Source organism: Pleurodeles waltl, chromosome 2_2 (assembly GCF_031143425.1).
Source record: "Pleurodeles waltl isolate 20211129_DDA chromosome 2_2, aPleWal1.hap1.20221129, whole genome shotgun sequence".
Lineage (NCBI taxonomy): Eukaryota > Metazoa > Chordata > Amphibia > Caudata > Salamandridae > Pleurodeles > Pleurodeles waltl.
Genome location: NC_090439.1, coordinates 648,111,087 through 648,135,898, shown reverse-complemented (window position 1 = coordinate 648,135,898; position 24,812 = coordinate 648,111,087). Strand labels below are relative to the sequence as shown.

Below are 24,812 nucleotides of genomic sequence, written 5' to 3'. Positions count from 1 at the left end.
AAGTCAATTACTAAGATAGGCGATAAATTCCTGGATGGTGGTCTTTATATGGAATCAAAGAAACAAGATGGCTTCACAATTCTTTAACTTGCCATTATCACTTGCAAAAAACGATCACCCATCATTGGAAGAGTACACCCCCTCACTACATCATGGAACTGATTGCTCAAGCTGTGGGTGGAAGTTGAGAGCCTTGCTCACAACATGGAGGAAACCAGCGGCCTACTCCTAAGGCCAATAGCTGCTAACTGGGATACACTGATGCTCAAGTTTTTTGTTTCCCCAGGTCATGATGACCCCCACCACTAACACCCGTTTAAATATTTTCCCACTCTCCTGAGACTGCAGTATCCTTCCGCCACTGGACCACTACATTGTGCCGCACCTTGATGGATGACCCTGCCTATCTCCCATTTCTCACTTGCCCTATTGCAGACTAGGAATGAGGCCCTCCCCATTCAAAGACTTGCTCTCTGACTCACTCTCAGGTTGTTCTCCCATGGTTTCCTTTTTCATTGTTTTGCAAGCTTAATGCATTGAATGATCGTATATAGTTTGCTTACATTCTCCACCTGCCTTTGAGGTACTGACCTCCAACTTTTCAATCACTTCCCCAACTTGCTGGAGTTACCTCCGATTTGGCTAACTAGCTAACCTCCTCAACCAGGTGCAAGCAGATTATGCAAATTAATTGCTATGTTATATACCTAGGAAACTGTCATATGTACCAATACGATCTCTGTTACATGTTATGCTTTACAAAATACCAATAAAAACAAATACAAAAAAATGTGATAATGTATCTCTTTCTAGGGCCATGTCTACTGAACTTGAAAATGATCATGTGAGGTACATCAGCAACTATTGTCTGGGGTGGACCGGGCTGATGCAAAGGAAAACACAAACAGATTTCCTAACTAATAACTGAAAAGACTGAATCCCAGCTAAAATGAAGTGTAAAAAGTTCTCTAATTGCCTTGAGTTATCACAACTGATCCTCTAGATATTGCTGGAACAGTCTCATGTGATGTTAGCATTTGGGACCAGAAAAATGCATGATGCCATGAAGCCCGAGAGACAGAAAACTGTTCTGGCGGAAGCATAACTAGCCCTCCAGAGACCGACAAACACTCATTTGCTTTAAACGTCCGGAGCGGATCCCAGGAGGTGGACCAGGTCCCATACTGGTTTGGCATGGTTGACTTGTAACCCGAGGTAAAGTAAGAGTATTGACTACTGGTTGGCAGTGATTAAGGGCTTGACAGTGAGAGGAGCCCTTGATCACCCAATCGTTAAAGTATGGCTATACAAATATTCTTCATTTGCATTTTTAGGATGTTTTGACTTCTTTTTTAAGTTATTCTTGATAGAACTGTAAGAACTTCTTTGGAGGTATTGCTAGTTACGCGATCTTGAACCGGAGACAATAGCGTCTTTGAACAGTGTAGCACCTACTGGTCTTCTGCATAATTCCTTGCCATTTTCTTTTTATATTGGGGGACCCTTCTAGTATTGCAGTAGCACAAAGAAGAGGAGGGAAGACAGGAGTCACTACTTCCCTGCAGCTGGTTTCCCAGAAGCTAGCGATGATTGATGGCCTCCTCTGCATTATGTTGGTCTTCAATGATGGAACTGTCATGTACCATGTTGCTCCTACTGATAGAAGGCATTCATAGGTTCTATAAATGATGGTTCTTGAATTATTTTCTGTCTGAGATCAACCAGTGTAAGGGTCTCCCTCTGACTTCTGAGCACATTTGATTGTAGAAATGCAGCTCATGAGGACAGTAGTGCCCACGAAAAGAAGGTTTAAGATCTTCTGCTGGGCCTCATTTTTCAGACAGGTAATCTAAAGCTTCAATAAAGCAAGTCTTGAGAGCAGCCAAGACCACAGTACCCAGTTTCTGGTTGCACACCACACACTCAGATTATATTCCTGGACCTGGAGTCTTCTATTTTCTGCCTCAAAATATCACCTGCAAACCTCTGCAAGACTTCAAAAAGGATTGGACATCCTACCCAATAAGGACTGGCAGCTTTCATGAATGTCACAGAGGTGCCGTGTTCTTTGACAACCTATCAAATCCAACTACTTACTCCACTTATTTGGTGTTATAGTGGAAGAAAGGAACAGTACAGTGCCTCTGCCTTAGAGTGTCCAATTTCAAGAAGAGTCCTGTTCAGGACAGTATGTCTTTTGGAAGGATGCTGGAGTAAATTTCGCTGAAGCTGGTGCAAGGAATGAACCCATCTTCGGAGGATGTGATCCCTTGCTGTAGTAATCCTACCAGTGCATAATCTTTAGGAATGTCTGGAATGGTGCCATGAATGACATCTCTGCAAAGGAAGACACCTTCTAGTAAGAGAAAGCAGTCTTCTGGGTGTTGTGATTGGCATCATTCACACCAACCTTCAGCGAACCCGCAACAGGCTTCATAAATGAGTTTGTACAGGGACCATTGGAAACAGTCTTTGAGGTGTAGAAGCAGTTCCAGGTAAACTAACAGGAAACACCTTTTAATGAGTAGCAGGAAGAGGCAAACAAGTTGGCGCTATACCATAGCTAAGAAAAATGTGAGCTGTACCACTGGACGACTTCTAGGGTTCCATTTAGGTCTCCGACTTTGGCTGACCTGAAGGCCAGCCTTCCTTCAATCATGAGCAACTAGCTGTTGTGTCATTAGAAGGGGCCTGTCTCCTCTGAATAATTTCCCTTTCTATTGTACTGCCTCTCACTGACTCTTCAAATTAGAAGACGACCATTCGTCACACTCTGATCTGCTAGAGATTGATTCCTGGCATCTGACATTTTCCTTTAAAACATCAATGCTTTCCTGGATTATGTAAGCTAATGACTGGAAATTGGCTTTTCGTGAGCGCTATAATTACCTAAAATACAACTAAATGAACTGTCTAATCCTATTTGGTGGTCCCTCAACATTGTAGAATTCTCTCTCGGATGAAAGTACCCAAGAGTATCCCCAATCAAGGATGCTAAAGAAAACACAACTAAAGAAAGCCCGGATGGCAGTACCACAAGAAACAATGATAAATAAGTGGCATGCCACCTGCCATCTCAACTTGCTTCATTTTCTTACCACAGAAATCAAAACTTCTTGAAATTTTCCTCTCCTAAGCCCACCCAGAATAGCACCACAGAACATTACGGGCTTGCCAATGTAACAGCACATGCAAGGTTTGATATTTCTTTACCTTACACTAAACTAAGCCACACACAGCACTGGACAGTTTAAAAACGAATACAATCATTTTTTGCATTAAAGAGGGAATGGGAAAAGTGTGAAACTACTGTGTTTGCTCCTATGTGTTCCCCAGTGCTCGAAACTCACTTCTCGGAATTCAATGGTCCTCTGATGGTGGTTGAGGATTCTGGGCCTTATGCAGACATGGGTGGATGTAGGATATCCACCAAAAAGTTGGTCATGTACTGATCGCCAAATTCAAGAGTGTGTCCACTGACATCAAAGCATTCCTAATAAGGCAGGCAGGATTATCAGCACTTTTTGGAGGCGCTCAGTCTTCAACAAACTTTAAATAAGGCCCTTAGTCTGTTGAGGCAGATGTAGGCTGACAATACCAAGATTAAACAACAGCATCACTTTCGACCTGGGGACAGCATTAAGTTGGGTCAATCTCCGGAAGGAGTGCAGTCATTGCCACGGAGCACCTGGGTTAGTCTGAATGGCAGGAAGACTAATGTCATATTCCTAAAGAACGAGTTACTTACCTTCGGTAACGACTTTTCTGGTGGATACATTAGCTACCTGTGGATTCCTCACCTAATGAATACTCTCATGGCGCCAGCATTCGACGGAAATCTTTTTCCTAGTCTCTGCATGTCGACGAGGACGTCACTCTAGCCCACGCGACGCCGTCCGACGTCATACAGGCAATAAGAGGTCCTCGACGACGTGCCGACGTCAGTACCAACATTTTTTACGTGCATGAGAACAACAACCCAATGCAATGAAAGAGCAAGGCAACATCCCATAACCTTGTAAAATACACAATATTGCAATGAATAGCTGTAAATTTAATATAACTTTTTTTTTTTTTAACTAACAAATATATGCAAATCATGTATATACACAAAGATATATACATATATATATACAGATAAATATACACAAGTATCCATATATACACAACATCTATTGCAACCTTGAAGACCAAGAGGAGCGCACTCAAGGATTACTTGGTAAGACCAGAAAGGCAACGGGGAGGCGGGTGGGACCGTGAGGAATCCACAGGTAGCTAATGTATCCACCAGAAAAGTCGTTACCGAAGGTAAGTAACTCGTTCTTCTGATGAATACAACTACCTGTGGATTCCTCACCTAATGAATAGAGTCCCAAAGCAGTACCACGCCCGGTGGCGGGTGCCTAAATGGTCAAACCAAGAAATCCTGCAGCACTGACCGTGCAAAATGGCCGTCCCTTCTGACCTCAGAGTCCAAACAGTAATGTTTCGCAAAAGTGTGAAGGGACGACCAAGTTGCGGCCTTGCAGATGTCGACCACAGGAACACCTCTGGCCAAGGCCGAAGTGGCCGACTTAGCTCTGGTGGAATGAGCTCTAATGCCCTCAGGAGGATCCTTCTTTGCCAAAGAGTAACCGATTTTAATGCAAAGAAGAACCCACCTGGAGAGTGTTCTCTTGTGGACTGCCTTTCCTCTCCTCTTCCCCACGTACCCGATGAACAGCTGATCCTCCAGCCTGAAATCCTTTGTTCTATCAATAAAGAAGCTCAACGCCCTCTTTGGGTCCAGACGGTGCAGTCTTTCTTCCTCTTTAGAAGGATGAGGCGGAGGATAGAACGTGGACAAAGTAATTGTCTGAGCCAAATGGAACGGTGAAACAACCTTCGGGAGGAAAGCAGCCTTGGTCCTCAACATCACCTTATCCCCATAAAAAGTTGTATAAGGGGGCTTTACCGATAAGGCCTGCAACTCACTCACTCTCCTTGCAGATGTTATAGCTACCAGGAAAACTGTTTTTATAACCAAATACCTTAAGGGGCAAGAATGCATAGGCTCAAAAGGGGACCCCATAAGGAAAGTCAGGACCAAGGACAAATCCCATTGCGGCATAACGAATGGTTTTGGAGGATATTTATTTAGAAGACCTTTCAAGAATCTGATAACAATAGGGGATTTAAATCACGATGGTTGGTCTGGAAGACAAATGAAGGCTGACAAGGCCGACAAATAACCCTTAATGGTAGCCACTGCACAACCTTTCTGCGCTAGAGACAGAGCAAAAGACAAAACGTCCGATAGATGAGCATGTAAGGGATCAATCTGCCTCTCTCCACACCACGCAACAAATTTAGACCACCTATTAGCGTAGATAGATTTAGTGGAGTGTCGCCTGGCCTCTAATATAACATCCACTACATCAGGCGGAAGAGAGAAGGAACTCAGGTTGCCCCGTTCAATCTCCAGGCATGTAGGTGCAGACTCTGGAGGTTGGGGTGTAAAACCTGCCCCTGCGACTGCGAGAGGAGGTCTGCCCTGAAAGGGAGACGGAGCGGAGGGCACATTGAGAGTTGGAGAAGGTCGGAGTACCACACCCTCCTTGGCCAATCCGGAGCTATTAAGATGACTAGCGCCCGGTCTTGGCGAATCTTCCTCAATACTCGAGGAATCAAGGGTATGGGCGGAAACGCGTAAAGCAACTGGCCGCACCAGGTTATTTGAAACGCGTCCCCCAACGCTCCCTGCATCGGATACTGGAGGCTGCAGAATAAAGGACAATGCGCGTTCGCCAGAGTGGCAAACAGATCTACCCAAGGAAACCCCCACCTTTGGAAGCTCAAACGGGCTTGATCTGGATGGAGACGCCACTCGTGGTCTGCCGAGAATTGGCGACAGACCGTCCGCACGTACATTCAAGACCCCGGCCAGATGATTTGCTACCAAGCAAATCTGATGGTCCTTTGCCCAGGACCATAGTCGAAGAGCTTCTCTGCAGAGAAGGTACGACCCTACTCCTCCCTGTTTGTTTATGTACCATATCGTGGTAGTATTGTCCGTCAGGACCTGTACCGACTGACCACGAAGGGAAGGGAGGAAGGCCTTGAGAGCCAGACGTACAGCCCGCAACTCTAACAGATTGATGTGAAACATCTGTTCCTCTGGAGACCAAAGGCCTTTGATCTCCAGATCCCCCAGATGAGCTCCCCACCCTAGAGTGGAAGCATCCGTTATGACCGTGGCCACTGGTGGCGACTGCGCGAACTGCTTTCCTTGTGAAAGATTGTTGCTCGCAATCCACCACTTCAAGTCCACAGCAGCATCTCTGGAGATCTTGACAGCACCTTCTAGATCTCCTTTGTGTTGAGACCACTGCCTTCGGAGGCACCACTGAAGAGCCCTCATGTGCCAGCGAGCATGCATGACCAACAGAGTGCAGGAGGCAAACAGACCGAGCAGACGAAGGACCTTGAGGACTGGAACTACCGCTCCACTTCGAAACATTGGAACCAATTCCTGAATATCTTGAATCCGCTGAGGCGGAGGAAAGGCTCGACTCAATGTTGTATCCAGTACTGCCCCTATGAACAGGAGGCGCTGAGAGGGCTCCAGGTGAGATTTGGGCTCGTTCACCGAAAAGCCCAGGTCGAACAACAACCGAGTCGTTGACTGCAGATGATGCAACACAAGCTCCGGAGACTTGGCTTTGATCAACCAGTCGTCCAAGTAAGGGAATACTGCTATCCCCTTCCTTCTGAGCTCTGCCGCAACCACAGACATCACCTTCGTGAAGACTCGAGGTGCTGAAGTAAGACCAAGCGGAAGGACCGCAAACTGATAGTGCTGCGATCCTACCACAAACCGGAGATACTTCCTGTGTGACTTGAGTATCGGGATATGAAAGTAAGCATCCTGCAAGTCGACAGACACCATCCAATCTTCTTTGTTCAACGCCAAAAGCACCTGAGCTAGGGTCAGCATCTTGAACTTTTCCTGTTTGAGGAACCAATTCAAGATCCTCAGATCCAGGATTGGTCTCAACCGACCATCCTTCTTGGGAATCAGGAAATACCTTGAGTAACAACCTCGACCCCTTTCCTGCTCTGGGACCAACTCCACCGCGCCCTTTGAAAGGAAGACTTGTACCTCCTGTTCTACCAACAGGAGGTGTTCTTCTGAACAATAAGATGGGCGAGGCGGGATGGGGGCGGGAACTCCCGAAAGGGAAGGGTGTAGCCTTTTCCCACAATACTGAGAACCCAAGTGTCCGTTGTAATAGTCTTCCACTTGCGGAGAAAATGCCGTAATCTTCCCCCTACAGGAGAGGAGTGAGTGGGAAATGGTGGAAGCCTAAGGCTGCTTTCCCTGCTGCACCCCTCCAGAGGACGAGGAAGAGGCAGAGTGCTGCTGAGAGGCTCCTCTGGTGCGGGCCCTACCTCTCCCTCTAAAAGATCTATAGGGATGGGAAGAGGCAGGTTGCTGGAATCTCCCCCGAAAGGAAGAGGAGGAAGAGCCATGCCCAAATCCACGAAACCTCCTGAAAAATCTGGAAGAGGCAGAGGAAGAAGGAGCTTGGAGCCCTAACGATTTGGCTGTGGCCCTGCTCTCCTTAAATCGCTCCAAGGCCGAATCTGCCTTGGCCCCAAACAGTTTGTCCCCATCAAACAGGAGGTCCAATAGGGTTGACTGCACATCCGCAGAAAACCCCGAATTACAGAGCCAGGCCTGTCTCCTTGCCACCACAGCCGTGCCCATTGCCCTAGCCACCGAGTCGGTCGTGTCCAGCCCAGACTGAATAATCTGGGTCGCGGCAGCCTGGGCGTCCGAAACAACTTCCAAAAGACCCTGGGGAAGCTCTGTAAATGATGACGAAATGTCATCCATAAGAGCATGGATGTATCTCCCCAGAATGCAAGTTGCTTTGGTGGCCTTCAACGCCAGACTGCAGGATGAAAAAAATTTCTTGGACTGCGCATCCAGCTTTTTCGAGTTCCTGTCTCCAGGCACCGTCGGGAAAGATCCAGGCGCTGATTTTGATGAACAGGAGGCTTGCACACCAAGCTCTCCGGTGTAGGGTGTCTAGAAAGAAAGCCAGGGTCAGATGGCGCAGCTCGATACCTCCTGGCCACAGCCCTATGAACCGCTGAGGAAGATACTGGGCTCTTCCACACCTCTAGCACAGGATCAAGCAAAGACTCATTAAACGGCAAGAGAGGCTCCGCTGCAGCAGAGGCCGGATGTAGCACCTCTGTTAGAAGATTCTGCTTTGCCTCTGCCACCGGCAAAGGCAGGTCCAGAAAGTTAGCTGCCTTCCGTACTACAGCGTGAAAGGAAGCCGCCTCCTCCGTATATTCCCCTGGAGACGAAAGATCCCACTCAGGGGAAGTGTCCAGCCCACTGGCTGTATCCAGACCATGCAGCCCATCACCAGAGTCCTCCAGTTCTCCTTCCTCCAGGACTCGTTGGCACTCCTGCTCTTCCAATAGACGAAGAGCCAGTCTCCTCGAATGTAGCCTCTGCTCGATACGCGGAGTCGACATGGCCTCCGCCGAAGATCGGCGCCGATCCCCAGAAGCAACCGACGCCGCGTCCGGCGCCACAGGCAACTTCGACGCCGATGAAAGAGCAGGACGAAGAGAACTTGGAGCAGATGGACCCACCGGAGTCACAGGACGAAATCCCGACGTCGACGGGATGGAAATCTCCAGGGCCAATCCCTCTGAAGCCACCGGAGCGGCCACCGGCGCCGACACCGGCGCCGAGCCCACGTTCCCAAAAGGGAGAAAGGGCATAAAGGGTGCCGGCCATAGAGGCGCAGGATCACCCAATGAAAAGGCCAAAGGACCAGCCGGAGCACCCCCTGGAGCCATCTGTTGGAAGATGGTATACATCGCATTTAGGAATGCGGTACTATCGGCTCCAGGGGTGGGAAAAGCCGGATACTGGGGTGCCTGTATCGAAGGCGACCCCGACGCCGGCCTCGACGTCTGCGACGCCGGAGACAACACAAGAGGCTGCAACACCTCAATCACCGACGCCTGCCCAGGTGAAGTCGGTGACGCTGGAGAGGGCAACGGCGTCGACGGATGCGGCGTGACCGTGGGACTGATCTCCCAAGTCCTCCGGCGCCGATCCGAAGGCGACCTGGAACGAGTCTCCTTGCTTGAATGGCGCCGTGAATCTCTACAGCGCCGGGAGTCTCGATGACGCCGATGCCTTGGCGAAGAAGACTTCTTGTGATGCTTTTCTTTCTTCGACTTCGCCATAAACAACTTAGCCTCACGTTCCTTGAGGGCCTTCGGATTCATGTGCTGGCATGAATCGCAAGTTGAGACGTCGTGGTCGGAGCTCAAACACCAAAGGCAGTCGGAGTGAGGATCTGTAACGGACATCTTGCCCCCACACTCTCGACAAGGCTTGAAACCCGACTTTCTCTGCGACATTATTACTGCAGAGAAGGATTACGCAGCGAAAAATACACTGTAACCACAAAAGTAACAGTTGCTCCCTCGAAGATAACGGTTTCGAATGCACGGAAAAAAGGGAACTGACGTCGGCACGTCGTCGAGGACCTCTTATTGCCTGTATGACGTCAGACGGCGTTGCGTGGGCTAGAGTGACGTCCTCGTCGACGTGCAGAGACTAGGAAGAAGATTTCCGTCGAATGCTGGCACCATGGGAGTATTCATTAGGTGAGGAATCCACAGGTAGTTGTATCCATCAGAATACATTAAGATGGTACAACTCAACTGACCAGCAACACTGCCAAAACCTATACTTCAGTGAGAGATGGCATGAGTGGGGTGTGTGACCTGGTGGCAGGCTGAATCTTGAATCAATGAGTAATGTTATGCTAATTTTTCTTTGCAATGCCAAAAAAAGAAAATAACATGGCTAACTATAATTATGGATCTGAAAGAGAACAAGACTCAGGTCAAAAACAGGTGGAACGGGATATTCTTTGCATAGAATGGAGATGGTTCACGGTGTTTCCCCAAATTCCTTAAAAGTTTAATAAATATATACAAAACTAAATCAGAATTGTCCAAAACATAATGCATACATGGAAAACATTGCAAAGTCATTAGCTTCAAATAAAGGAATGCACTTTATTCTAATCGAGGTGCATTAAGCCCAATCTGAAATCTATTAGATTTTTTTATTAGGTTTACAAGAAATGCAGTCACTGTGCTTTCACTGTGTGGTGTGTTAAATCGCTTTAGATAGGACATTTTTGCAGTTTGTCACATAATATGTTTACAGTGGTCTCCAGTGGCCGCGATCCATAGAAGCAATTGGCACTTTTTCACAAACAGAAAAAAGGAACTTCTTACACAGTTCAAAAGAACTAAAAATAGTTCTTTTTAGTGCCACTTATACTTTGTAGGCCGGTCATTGTAATATTTTAGAATGAAGTCTGAATCCATGGCCTCTACCTTACAAGTCACGTTTGGATGGATACATTATATCAGACAAATGACAGAACTGCTTAAGATTTCCTCATGGTACAGATCATTCAATGGCAGCTCTAACAGATTTTTGTGCACTTACTGGCTTTGCTGAATTTTATGCGGATAGCTGCTAACTGCCTTTGACACCCTACACCCAAGGATTCTTTGACACTTGGGTTCATAGGCTTAGATGTTTGGTATAGCTGGATTAGATCCTTTCAAAAAATTAATCTTTCCATGTAATACTGAAAGATAAAACTGCAACACTACTTTGTGAAGCATATAGGGCTGCCAATATAACATCACCCATACAGGGATTTCACCCACTGGATTATCTAGAGAAACACTGGTGCATATTTTTATGTGTGTGCTCTTCATACACAATTGTACCAGGGAGGTTCCAGAGATACCACGGATTCAGATGAAGGTAAAAACATATTTTGGTTACACAGATGACAGGAAGAATGTAGAGAATGCTGTAATGCAACCAAGACAAATTTCGACACTAGGTTTTTATGAATCCCTACTAACAGTGAGAAAAAATAAGATCTAGAATATGTTAAGAAGTAAATGAACTAAGAGCTTAGGAATCCTGTTTGACTCATCTCAGACTATGGACGCAGAGTAGGTAGTTGTTGGGTCTTCAGAGTTCTTTGCATTAATGGGGCTTCAGTCTAAACATTCTTACCATGTGCTGTGATAAAATCGGCTGTTGTAATGTCTTCTAAAGAACTGGATTATTATAATCTCTTTCGTGAAGGAATTAGAGAGAGACTTTTGGTTTAGTCAAAGTACGTCCAATGTAGTGTACCAGGACAGGTGATATAAATGGAAACATTCCAACATTTGAAGTCATTCTGAGAAACTGCAGTTTTCTGTAAAATTTCAAACTGAATTTCATTAACTCACTTTAATGCACAACATGGCAGAGGCCCAATATATCCTTGAACTAAAGTGTCATGGTATAACTTGAAAGAGACCTGCGAGATTAGCCTACCTACCATTATTCATATAAAGCTTCCTGACAAGGGAACATTTGCAGTTCATCTGCTGCTGCGTTGGGTCACGAATCTGAGAGCTGAAGAACAGCTAAGCATTGGGTATTTCAGAGCTTTGTTTTTAGTAAAATGTGTGTGCACTAATACCTTCATTTTTTCCTGTAGTGTTAACTGCACTCAGGCCTTGGGGAACTGGGCTACGGAAGAATACTTAAAACGAATAAGCAAACATTATCCAATCTTAGACAATCATTCTATATACACTGAAAGAAAAATGTGTTGTGACTGGGTGAACATTCTAGGACCTGGAAGCTGCACATACATCACTGCATTGAGCCAAACCAAGTAATACTATATATCACGTTCTCTTTCAAAAATTAAGGCCACATTATAGCGAAATTACAGCATGAGCTAGAAATCACGACATACAGTTTGCAAAATATTAGGTTACTTGAAAAGTTTAATAAAAAGTGATTTTGCTTACCCAAAATTTTCTACAATTTTTGTATTTCATAAAAAAAGTGTTACATAGCTCCTTCTTGTAGTTATTGTCATCCATACATTTGACAGAAGCATCCGTTTCCTTCAAAACAAAACAAATAAATGGTAATGTAACATTTTGCAAGACTGAAGGCCTGATCTGGTATGAAAACTATGCTCCAAACCCTTGATTCAACCGTGTTTTTCTTTTTGAGAAAACTATTTTTAAGTGAAGGCTGTACTTAAATATTGACGAATTGTGTTTGAGAAGGTAATAATTTCAAAATTCACAGCAATAGCACACTTCCACAATGTTTATGACCGTATCTTGAAAAGGTAGTGTTCCATAAAAATTATTTCAGGAGGCAACAGGTGACTTACTTTTTCCGGAAGCAGCTGGTTTGTATGCCTTCATTTGGTTACAGTTTCGTAGTACTTTTTCCGAGATGAAACGGATTGTGACAAGGCAGTCGCTACCATAATGTTGTGGAATTTCAGACAAGTTTTCAAATGAGCAGCGCATGAAGAGTTCAAGGACTGAACATGGGACCACTCTTCACCCCCCAATAAAAGGACGATGTTTTCTGTGTCAAGGAGCAAACAACTGTACTATTGCTGGGGACATGGGAATGGTCGGTGATAGTCTCCACTTGTGCTAAATGCTTAGTTGGGGGAATCTGAGTGTTCAACAGGGGATTTCCACTGAACGTTGGGGTGAGGTGGATGGGGAGTTCCATTGTGTTTGGAATGCACTAGTTCAAAATGCTCTGAGATAGAGTGATGGCAGCCATATCTCTAAGTATCCGAATTAGCTCCAATAGGCACAAACGGTTTACCTACGTCCCTGTATTACTATCTGCTGCAATGAGGGCCATTAAGGTCTTAACATGGAACATAAGAGGCTGGGTTATTATAAAAAAGCATGGATTGGTTAGAATGTACTTGGAGGAGCAGGCATACAGGTTGCAATGCTTCAGGAGACGCACCTTGGTGCTGGCCTGAACTGCATGTTTGGTGAGAACTGAGGCAATAATGGAGCCTTGTAGACAACACGAGGATGTTAATATTGTATGGAGTGGTTTAATCTAACACTATCCCACGACCTTAATAGCAATAACACCTTTTGTGTAGACCACGCACAAGCTGCAAGCCTTGTGAATTTGTTAACAGAGATGGAGGGGCTGGTTGATGTTTGAAAGGCAAAGAAGGAAACAAAGCACATACTTGTTTTAATCATCAGTTCATAAAACCCAGTTCCGTATTAATTTCTGGCTGGCGATGACCAAGACAATGATATGGACAAGGAAGAAACCTTAGTTGCCCCGTACTCTCTCTGATCATTGTCCCGTTTTACTACAGCTTGAAATATCTGCCACAAGATATGGTGCTTCCCTATGCAAACCCTTAATGCTCCATATTTTCACATTGAGGTACTGGAGGTTGTAATTGACTAAAAAGAGGTTCGTGAATTCTTTTCCACGATGTGGGAGGCCTTTGAGAGATACATTTGTGGAATTTCCCTGAGCAAACAAGTCGGAGAGCTCTGATCTAGCCATATGCAATTGAGCTCAACTGAAAGTCGACACTCTGGATTGGGCAAAAGACATGAGATGGATTTGAACACCTGCAGAATTGGGCGATTGACTGCATATTTTTGGAGAGCTTACACAACAAGAATGCCTATATATGAGATGGGACGCTAAAGCATGCAGCTATGGAGAGAGAGTGTCCAAGTAGAAATGTACCATGGCTGGTAAAGGTGGCAAGTCCGAATACCCTTGTACATACTATTAGGGGTAGAGAGAGGGGAATCTTAAAGGAACTTGATTGGTGAATCTTTATCAGGAAGCAACTGAAAAAGGGGAGTCCTCCCATCCTATGTTAGAGAAGCCATATTGGCAAGTCCTTTTAAAACCAGGGAGGAACCCGCATGACTGCAGGTTGTAACGCCTATTGTCTAACTTGGCAGAACGGCAATCCTGGCCTGTATCACAGTGAATCGGTTTCGTCTAGGTACGTGGAGTTCTAAACTGTCAGAATTTATTTCTGGCAAAGCCACGTGCAACAACCTGAGAACGTGGTTTGTGCTGCTGTACTCCACTAGGCCTCAGATTGACACCTTGGCTGAAAATTTTTTTTAAGACGCTGAAAAGGCATTCGATTCTCATGAGTGGTAAAATCTTTTTTCAGTGCTACATAGACTGGGTGTGAGCACTGACCTTATGGGGGTTACACTAGTATATGACGCTTCAATTGCAAGGGTCTGCATTAATGGTTGGATCTCTCTAACTTTTCTGATATTTAGAAGTATGCAGCACTATGGAGTCCTTAGTGCTCTAGCGGCCACAATGCCACAGCCACAGGGCCATTGCTCTGCTATACCGGCTGGTATTATTATCCCTCTATGCTGATGATATGCTGTATGTTCATTGACCAGCTAAAACATTGACTCCCCTGATTGAAGAAATAATGAGATTTGGAGGGGTTTCTGGATACGTACAAACTTGGGTAAGTTGGAGATACTTTCACTGACCAGGGCTGCTACTGGGCAGCAAGTGGACTTCCCACTGCGCTGGTGTGATAGTTCAGTAAGATAACCAGAGCAAGATTATGGATAAGGTACATGACCACACACAATAATGGATCAGAATCCACTTGTCCACGACTGGCCGAGTGGCTCTCATAAAAATGATGCGCCTCAAGTTTGTGTACTTGTTCAGATCCCCATACTTCTCAGTAAGTCCTTCACTCAGTTACAATCGCTCCTGTCCAGTTAAGGGCGGGAGGGAAGAACCACAGATTGAAGTGGAAATTTCTTACATTGCCACTTGACCAAGGGGGTTTCGCTATCTGGCAGTGGAGCGCCCATCACGCGACATACCAACTTGACCCGCAGAGTAGGGCACCGCATTTGCATATACAGAGAGAGAGAGAGAGAGAGATCAGATTGACGGTTGAAGTGTGCAAACTAGCATATTGATTCCACCAAGTCAGCCACTGAAATACATCCAAACAGTTTGCTGTACTAATTAGTCCGTTTAGACCATGGCTCATACATGACGGAATGTGAAAGCATATTCCCTGGAGCTGGCATTACTTGATATCCCAGCTCTCCCAGTCATGCTAGAGAAAGGGGTTAAACTCAGACTGAGGAAAAACTGGGCTACTCGGGTTGGGACAGCTCTACTATGAACATACATTTATTACTCTAGATCAATTTAAGGATGCAAGGGACGTCAACCCCTCTAGAAGTATTTGACTATTGCAGACTACTTCAAGCAGCAAAGTGTTGTTGTCCTACCTACTCGGATGAACGCCACAAATAGCCACCCCTTGACACATGGTTAATGACCAGAGTAGTAGCGGAGGGGGACTAGGCTCTATACATCATAAACATACCTTCTTACGATAGAGGTCCACTCAAAAATAGCAGAATGGGAGGAAGACCTAGGCAAGTCGACGGATAGTGGCTGCTGTAAACACTGCTGTGCTCACAAAAAAGTAATTACTACTAACTATAGGCACAAGCTAATCCATTTCTTAACAAATGGGATCATGTGAGACAGCTGGGTGCATTAGTAGTATGCTTGTCAATGTCATTTATCAGACGATGTGGGTTTTCATGGTGTTAAGGTAAAGTGCTGTGGAGTGCGTTTTATCAGCTGGAGAGGAACGTGATCTGTAGTCATCGCCTTCGAGCTGTAATTGTGTTATATGTAGGTAAAAATGACCTTGGATAAAACCCTAGTTTACATCTTCATTTTGTAATGTGGGAACATCTAACATCGGTGCCCAAACATTAGTTCTTCACATCTAGCTCAACACTAAAATTGGTTGTTCAACACCAAGTAAAAAAACAAAAAAAAAGAAACAAAGGATGTCATGAGCAATGAGAACTGTTATCGGGACACCCTTTGGAGATAACCAATTTGGATGTATTTACTGTGTAGTCTGATATATAAATATATATGTTTTTCGCAAAGATGGTGTCAAAGTTCCAGATCATGGTCATCTACACCTGTGACTAATCCACAATGTGACAAGGGAGAAGCTTTATAATCACCTCCATTCCCAAGCCTCAAAAATACCTATAACTGAAAAACACAGCTCGTCAGAACTACTCTTTTATTGCACTGCTTTATTAATTGTGCAATGTTATTTCAGAACGTTCTGTAGACTGGCACGACTAGTAGGTACTTATCACACACAATAAAAAAAAAAAAAAAAAAGAAGAACACTAAGCACAATATCTGTAACTATTTTTAAACAATTTGGTAGCCTAAGAAAGAGCCTAGAAAGAATAAAGAGGTAAGGAGAAGTTCACAGTAAAATAAGTCACTTACCTTCGGTAACGTTCTTTCTGGTGGATACTCTATTTATCCACAGATTATTCACCTTTAGAATATCTCCAGGAGCTAGACTGGACCCGGAAGATTTGAACAGCACATGGGAGTGAAGCAATCAGTAATACCAGTGTGCAGATTCCTAGATTGGGACCTTTCCCAACAACAGGAAGCCAATCCACAGAATGGAGAGGTAGGGGGTGGTGAGCAATAAGCAGGTATATAGAGTATGCACCAGGAAGCGGTAAATAATTTCTTATGATACATACTTCTAACCATGGAATCCTCACCTCTGTAATAGATACCAAAGCAGTATCTCTGCCAAGTTGGTGGGTCTGTGGAATGTCTCTAATCAAAAAGTCCAACAGGACCGAACAAGCAGAATGTCCTTCCCGTCCCACCAGGATTTCCAGGTAATAGTGCTTGGTGAACATGGGTGTGCCAACATCACAGTCTGAAAGATGCCAAAGACAAGCACTCTGTGTACCAATGCAGCTGTAGCAGTCTTAACCCTTCTGGAATGGGCCCTTAAACACTACACAGGCTGCTTCTTAGTAAATGTACAGCAGATCTTGCTACAAAGAACTATCCAACTTGATGAAATTCTTTTCTGCACTGCCTTGCCTTTCTTTCGCCCCAAAGAAGCATACAAAGAGTTGACAATCCACAAGACACTCTTTTGAGCAATCGATGTAAAAACTAAAAGCTCATTTAGGGTCCAGCCCTTGAAGTCTCTCCTCCTCTTCCAAGGAGTAAGAGGGCAAGTAAAGATGGAAGGGTGATGGATTGTTAAACATGAAAAGCAGTCACCACTTTGAGCAAACAGGCCATCGTGAGCCACAGCGTCACTTTGTCTGGGAAAAATGTTGTGCAATGCAGCTGCAGAAAAGAGCTTGGAGTTCACTCATGCAAAGAGCTGAAGTCACTGCGACCAAAAACAGTTTTCAGGGTCAGGAGATGAAGTGGACAGCTGTGCATGGGTTCAACTGATGTGCACGAGGAAAGTGAGGACCACATTAAGATCCCACTCTGGCATCACAAAGGGTTTAGGAGAAATATGTGAGTAAAATCTTTATAAAACCAGATCACAATGGGTGATTAGAACAAAGACAGCTAGTGCAGTAAACATACAAAGGCCAAAAGGACCTACAACAATTAACGGTGCCCACAGCAAGTCCTTGCTACACCAGGCTACAAACTTGTCCCAGCATCCTGCACAGACACATTTATAGAGGGGTGCCATGCAGCAAGGATGATATCCAACACCTCGATTGGAAGATCGAATGCAGTAAACTACAGCTGCTCAATCTCCACATATAAAAGGTGATGAGTGCAACATGAGTTCCTTCTGCAGCAGTAGCCTGATCAGAAGATAGATGTTCATGCCTTGAAGTTCCAAGTACCATACTCTCCTGGCCCAAAACAGAGCCCAATGATGACTTGGGCCCATTTGATTCTCTTCTTCTTCAGTACTCATGAAAGGAAAAGCAGAAAGTTGCATAGGAGCCCCGTGCTCCACTCTACCTAGAATGCGTCTCTGTGAGAGCTTTCTTGGGAGCTCCAGCGTGCAAAATCTTTGACTTTGCACATTCTCTGCAGTGGATTCTCCCCATTGACTGAAGATCCCCTGTGCCACCTCAGAGTGTAACTGCCATTCCTGATCTGCCAGGTGACACTGGCTGAGTGCATCCGCTATGGTGCTCCAAGATCCGTCAGGTGGTTCACAACCAGGGAAACATCCTGGTGCTGCACTCTTCTCCAGAGAGGAAGTGCCTTCTGCCCAGAACCTAGGACCCACCCGGCCCAGCGTGCTGCAGTGCGACATGGAGGTGCTGTTATCCGTGACAACCTGAACAGTCTGTTTGATGAACATAGGAATAACTCCAATGCCAAGCAAATGCCTGCAGCTCAAAGAAGCTAAAAGGATTTGTGTCTCAGCCAGCGACCAGAGTGCTCTGATCATCTCTCCCAGATGATCGACCCGATCCCAGCAATGACACATAGATCACCAAAGGGTCTGTCACAATTCAACCACAACTGATCTACCCACCACACCAGGTCTTTTTTCATTTTCTCTAAAAAACAGACAATATCAGACAGGGTCTCCTGATTGCTGGGCCCACTGAAATGTCATGGTTCCACAGCAGAACCTGCATGTGCTACCTGGCATAGTCGACAAGCAAGATGCCCAATGCCAAGAAACTCAGAAGCCTCAGTCATTCTCACCAAGATCCTAAACAGAAACATTAGGAACACAACCCGAATGTGGTGGATTTGTCACGGTATAGGAAAGGCCCACAACTGTACTGTTTCTAGGATGATTCAAATGTAAAGGACTCAATTGTGACTTATGTATGCTGATCGTGAACCCCAACTATGTCAGTGGGTCACAACCATTTGAAGGTAGACTACAACAGATTGTGGCGAGCTCAGCTTCAACAACCAGTCATCAAGGTAGGGGAAAACTGGAACTCCCAACCTCTGAACGTGTTACGACCACCTCCACTACCTTTGTGAATACCAGAAAGGGGCCGGTAAGAGTGAAAGAGAGAATAGCATATTGAAAATGCTCTTGGCCCACCTTGAACCGCAAGAAGCATCTGTGGGACTGCAATAAGGGCACATTAAAGTAGGTGTCCTGCAGGTCCAAAGCCTTCATACAGTCGGATAGATCCAGGGCAGACAAAATGGGTGAGCATGAGTATCCTGAGTTTTTAAAAACATTTGAGATGAGGAAACAGCTGGAGCAACTGCAAGTGCCCATTTCCTGGCTCAAGACTCTCTACTGCTCCAACCACCTGCTGAATGCCACCCATGGAGGAAATTTATTAGCCTATCCCCCACAGTGGTGGCTGTGTGCCAGTAGGGGCAAACTAAAGCAGTGATGTGGAAATTGCTGTAGGAGCAGTGACTGGGAAGTTAGTTTTCCCTGGTGGCTTGGACAGTGTATGCTAGATGCTCAACCCTGAAAACACTGGGGTCCCTGTCACTATGGCCCTTAGTGTGGGAGGCACACCAATCTCCTGGAGATGCCTTGAAAGAGGTAAAACTATTGAGACTTCTATCTTGCAGGAGTAGAAAGGCTGAGGGAACATGCCATGGCCTAGTTGCCTTAAAATATTCCAGAGTTGAATCCGCCATCTCACCAAACAGGTGAGACCCATCAAATGACATGTCATCTAAAGATGCTTGCACATCCCCAGATAAGTCCACTGATGTCAACCAAGCATGTTATGGAAGCACCAAGCTAGTGCCAACTACTCTGCAGAAGTAGCTGTTAGTGTCCAGTCAGGGAAGATAATGTATTTTGCAGCGTCCTGATCATTTGGGATGGTTTGTGCCAAATTGGCCCAAAATTCCTCAGGAACTGTTAAGACCTCGTCAACCATGCCCCATAAAGCATGGGTATAGCTCCACAGCTAGCAACTGGCACTGGCCGAATAGAGAGCTACAACCACTTCCTAAACTTCTCAACATGTTTCAACTCAGTCAGGAGTCATTATGGCAGAAGCCTGAACCACCAAACTATCTGGGGTAAGGTGCAACAAGAAATCAGAGTTGTCTGGCACCAGCCTGTGGCGCCCAGGAACCTACTTGTTACCTGGTGGACAGATTAGGGCTTAGACTATGTACTAATGAGGGTGTCGGCGAGGGCTTAATTAAATGGAAGCAATGGTTCTGATGAAGTTTGTTGTGTTTGCAAACATCTGTTAGTTGGTTTTGACTTCCATAGTTGGCAACTGGAAATCAAAGACCTCTGTCACTTTTCATTACCACAGCAAAGGAGGCACTGTCTTCTGTTGGTGGTCGAAGGGAAGAACATAACCCATTGACTAGGAAATTGTCCAACCTAATAGCCTCCTCTACTTCCATATTTAAATCATCATTATGTTATGGTAACAGTCCCCCTCATCATCACTGTCACCCCCAAAGATTGGTTGCATCTAAAAACAAGCCCATGTTGGAGTGTTGGGGTGTGGCAAAGGAATGGTTGAAGGCCTCTAGGCGTTTCGGAGATCAAAATTGAGTTATCTGCATATAATAGAGCAGATACGAGAAGGTTGTAATTGGCCGGGACATCAGGTGTAGCTTTCAGTATTTTCCAGTGCAAATCGTTTGTTTACAGGAAGAAAAGTAGCAGGGCTAGAAGGCAGGCCTGTTTCACTTCATGAGCCGGTAATAGTTTATTCCTCAAGGGGCCTTTTCTGATTTAGCCAACTGGTGTTGAAGTGTGTCTGTAGAGCACCCCGATCAGAGGTAGTAGAGCCAGGCCCAGAAACATTTCTCATAGTTTTTCCCTTAATCTCAGCATGGGCACGATGTAACAGGCAGCCATGAAATCAAGGATAGCTACATAGAAGGGGTATTTTTTTTTTAGTGTGCCGTACTTGAATACAATATGTATAAAGCTGAAGATGAGATCGATTGTGGATAGCTTTTTTTTCTGAAAACACCCTGTAGCATGTTTAAGACCTTTCCCTTCCTTGATCGAGTCCTCATCAGCGTGGAGTAGATTTTACAATCCATGTCAATTAAACTAATAGGACCATGGCGGAAAACACACCAGACTGTAGGGATTACTTTTTTCTGGAGGGGTGGGAGTGGGAGGCCCTCTGGACAAGGGCAGTGCCCCCATCCAACGGCAAAAATGTGTTTATGCAATTCCCCCTCCACCCCACCATAGGGCCATTCAGTCGTTCTTCCAGCCTCTGCAATGCAGATTGTGAGTCTGTAACCAATCTGAAGGGGAAGGAGGGGAGGAGTATCGCTACAAAGCCCACTAGACAAAAAGTCTAGTAAAAACTATACAAGGTTTAGAGGATACTGGATTACTTAGAAGAAATGCAAAACAAAAATAATAAACAATCTGCCTTGACTAAGTAATTGAGCGCCAATCAGCTCAATATTAGGCACCAGTATATACAATATTCTACATCGCAACAGCCTATAGTGGGAAGCATATGAAGCGGTGACCCACTGTATTGTCCTCCAATACAGACGATATCGTGTACCAATATACCAGACCTTGGTTGAGCTGACCAGCACTGAACAGTGACCATCTGATTACAAATCACTGATCTCCCCTTAGACAAGTAACACAGTGGGCAAACACATAGAAAGACCCCCAAAGTTGGCCTATTTACGGGTACCTGGACGCAGTCTTGTTAACCTACCTATCATCACCCTAAACCATCAGCTTGAATGGCACCCAAGTCCCTGTTTGAGCATCATATTTATTTTAGGGTATGTAATAGCTAGAACAAACTGATGCACAAACCAATAACCTTTTCAGCTTTGCAATCAGAGCTGCTGAGAAAAAAAGAGGCGCAGAGAAGACATAATAACCAAACAAATACATTGTTACATTCCAGTACTTTTCCCCAACTTAACTAGATGGAGTAAAAAAATAAATAAAAAAAAAAGGATTCTCAAACCTCGGCGTTCAGAAGTAGGTCAATAACAACCAAATCTACCTATCACGGAACATGCAATAGGATCCCACATCATTTCATTCTACCACCCTCCTGCTAAATTTCATGATAATGCCTGAAGTCTCGGCTCAGTCCCAGAAGGTGCTAAAACCTTGTTTTCCGAGTGCAAAGTTATTTTAATCGCCCTATCGTTCACACAAGTCAATGAAGAGCTACATTTTTTCAAATATGTGGGGTGCAATAGTCACTAATTGTTAGAAATGGAATCTCTCGTTGGCAGAGGTATACACCTTGTCCAAGAAGGGACCACAGTCCTAATCAAGGTAAGTCTCACACACTCCAAATTATCCTGTGCCCACCCTCTGGAAGCTTGGCAATTAGCAGTTAAGCTTAACTTAGAAGGCAATGTGTAAAGTATTTGTGCAATAAATCATACAGTAACAGTGAAAACACCACAAAAATACACCACACAGGTTTAGAAAAATAGATATTTATCTGAATAAAATAAGGTAAAAAAAGACAAAGATCCAATAAGCACAAGTTGCCATTTTAGTTTTAAAAGTTTTTTAAGTGTCTTAATCCTTAGAAATAAACAGCTGTTACTTTGTTACACACAGTACCTGCTATGCGTCAAAAATAACGCAGAGGCCACAGAGGAGGAGATGCGTGGAAAAAAAGGATGTTGCGTCTCATTTTCAGGTGCGACACAGGCAATGTATTTCTTTCCACGCTGCAAGGGGTTTGCATCGTTTTTTGGCGTGCATTCTTGGTTCCTCACTGTAGGGTGTATTTTGACATCCAGGGATGATGCAGGGAAAATCCTTGACGCGCTGGAAGAAGGAACAGGCGCTACATCGATCCAGTAGGGGATACGTCAAATTTTCCATTGCAAGGCAGATGCTGCATCGAATTTCCAGTCAGCTGTGCGGTGATTTCTCTGTAGAAATGTAGTCTTCTCGTCACTTCCAGCAGGTAGTGTCTCAATTTTCAACGCACAAGAAGTTTCCTGAAGAGATGAAGTCTTTTTGGCCAGAGACTTCAGAAAACAGAAGGCAAACTCAATCCAAGCCCTTCAAGAGTACATTTGGGGAAGGCAGAGTCCTTCTCAGCAAAGCAATACAGATGAATCCTTTGGGCAGCCAGGCTGTTCCTCTTGACAGGATGCAGATGTAGATTCAGAAGTATCTAAGTTGGTGGGGACAGACACCCAGTTTATATACCAAAAAATGCCTTTGAAGTGAGGGAGACATCAAAGAGTGGTTTTGAAGTGCACAAGTTCCCCTTTCAGCCCAGTCCTGTCCGCCAGGGTCTCAGAAGGGGGGGGTTTGGCAGTCCACTGTGTGAGGACAGGCCACTGGCCTTCGAAATGTGTCAGGCCCTCCACCCTTCCAGCTCAGGAAGGCCCATTTAATATGCAGATGAGTGCAGGTGTGACTGAGTGTCCTGCATTTGTCTGGGTGAAATGCACAAGGGAGCTGTCAACAAGCTCAGCCCATAGGTTGACAGGCTGTAAGGCACAGATGTTTTTTTAAGTGCAGATAAAATCCAACCTCACCAATAAGCATGATTTTCTATTACCATTCTGATCATACTAAATATGACCTGGTTACCCCTCTCAGATCGGAATCTACCACTCAAAGTATTTGAGGGCAGTCCTAATGCTAGTCTATGAAAGGAGCAAGCCCCACAGTAGTGGAAATGAATCAGAAGTATTCACTACCAGGATATATAGAACACATATGTTCATGTAGTGCCTTTTACTTACATCGCACCCTTCCCTATGGGTTACCTAGGGCCTACCTTAGGAGCGAAAAACTGGAGTTTAAGGCTTGGCAAGTACTTTTAACCCCTTCTGTGCCACGGACGTAATGGTTACGTCCTGCGGCACAGTGCTCCTGTGCCGAGGATGTAACCATTACGTCCTGGGCACTGAGCTCAGAGGGGGGGCATAAGCCTCTAGGCGCCAGGGATACATTTATTTTTTGTTTTTAAGAGGTGGGGAGTGACCCCGGGGGGGGGAAGACAAATTGAATTTAGACCATTTCTGCCCCCCTTGGGGCCAGATCGGCCAATTTTTGTTAGGCCAATCACTTAGGCACCGGTACTGGTGTGTGTGTGTATGCGTGTTTTCTTTAGGGGGGAGCATTACTGTTGGCCTATTTTTGAAAGGCCCATCTGCCCCCAAGGGGGGGGCAGAAAGCCCACCAGAGGCCAGGGAAGTTTTTTTTCCCCAAAAATAGGAGGGTGGGGGTATGGCCATACCCCCACCCCAAACAAATGGGGCGAAAGTTGCTCTGCCCACCAGTGGGCAGACGGGGCAATTACCCTTGATCCACACCCCGGGGAGCAGAAAATCTACTAGATGCCAGGGAATTTAAAACAAAACAAAATATTGGGGTGGTGGCTACGAACCAGTATGGGCCTGGTTACGCCTCCAACTGAAGGGGGCAACAGTCTTTCAGCTCTCCCCCGCACTCTAAAACATCTTATCCCACAGCAAGCAAGAAGATATTTGATTATTTTGGGTTTTAGTTTTACATTTGGGCCATGAAAGTTTGGCTAGCTCTCAAAATCATCCCACTTGGAATGGTGAGGGCTGCACTTTTTGGACTTTGGGACGCTGCCATGTAGAAAAATCCACAAGACCTAGACAAATCTGAGAACTAAACATCTGGGCGATTCCAGGGTGGTGTGTTTCACATGCACCCGCACCATTTTTGTACCCACAATCCCCTGCAAACCTCCAACTTTGCTGGAAATCACACATTTTTCCCACGTTTGTGATGTAACCTTCCGGAATCTGCAGGAATCCGCAAAATTCCTACCACCCAGCATTGTCTCATCTATACCGATAAAAGTTCTGCTGCCTAAAAATGTTTTTTGCTAACTGCCCTTTTGGACCCCCTTTGGTTCCCCCTCAATATTGACATGTTTTTGGCTCTTCCCTTTTACAAGCACTTGGCCCACCTACACAAATGAGGTATCATTTTTACCAGGAGACATGGGAAAAATGTGATATTTTAGCTAAATTTGAGGTTTGCTGAGGATTTTGAGTAAGAAAACATTAGGGGATCCACGCAAGTCACCTCACTGGACTCCCTCAGGTGTCTAGT

The 24,812-nt window shown here is 45.2% G+C and overlaps 1 protein-coding gene across 4 annotated transcripts in view; it reads right to left on the bottom strand.

Annotated features, from left to right (window-relative positions):
• The window catches only part of CHCHD7 (coiled-coil-helix-coiled-coil-helix domain containing 7), a 254,313-nt gene that overhangs the window by 82,582 nt on the left and 146,919 nt on the right, over window positions 1-24,812 (bottom strand). For all 4 annotated transcript variants that reach the window (XM_069220205.1, XM_069220203.1, XM_069220204.1 and 1 more), the window contains one exon: window positions 11,929-12,027. In XM_069220205.1, coding sequence (XP_069076306.1) covers window positions 11,929-12,027 — 99 coding nt within the window. The remainder of the gene's footprint in view (window positions 1-11,928; window positions 12,028-24,812) is intronic.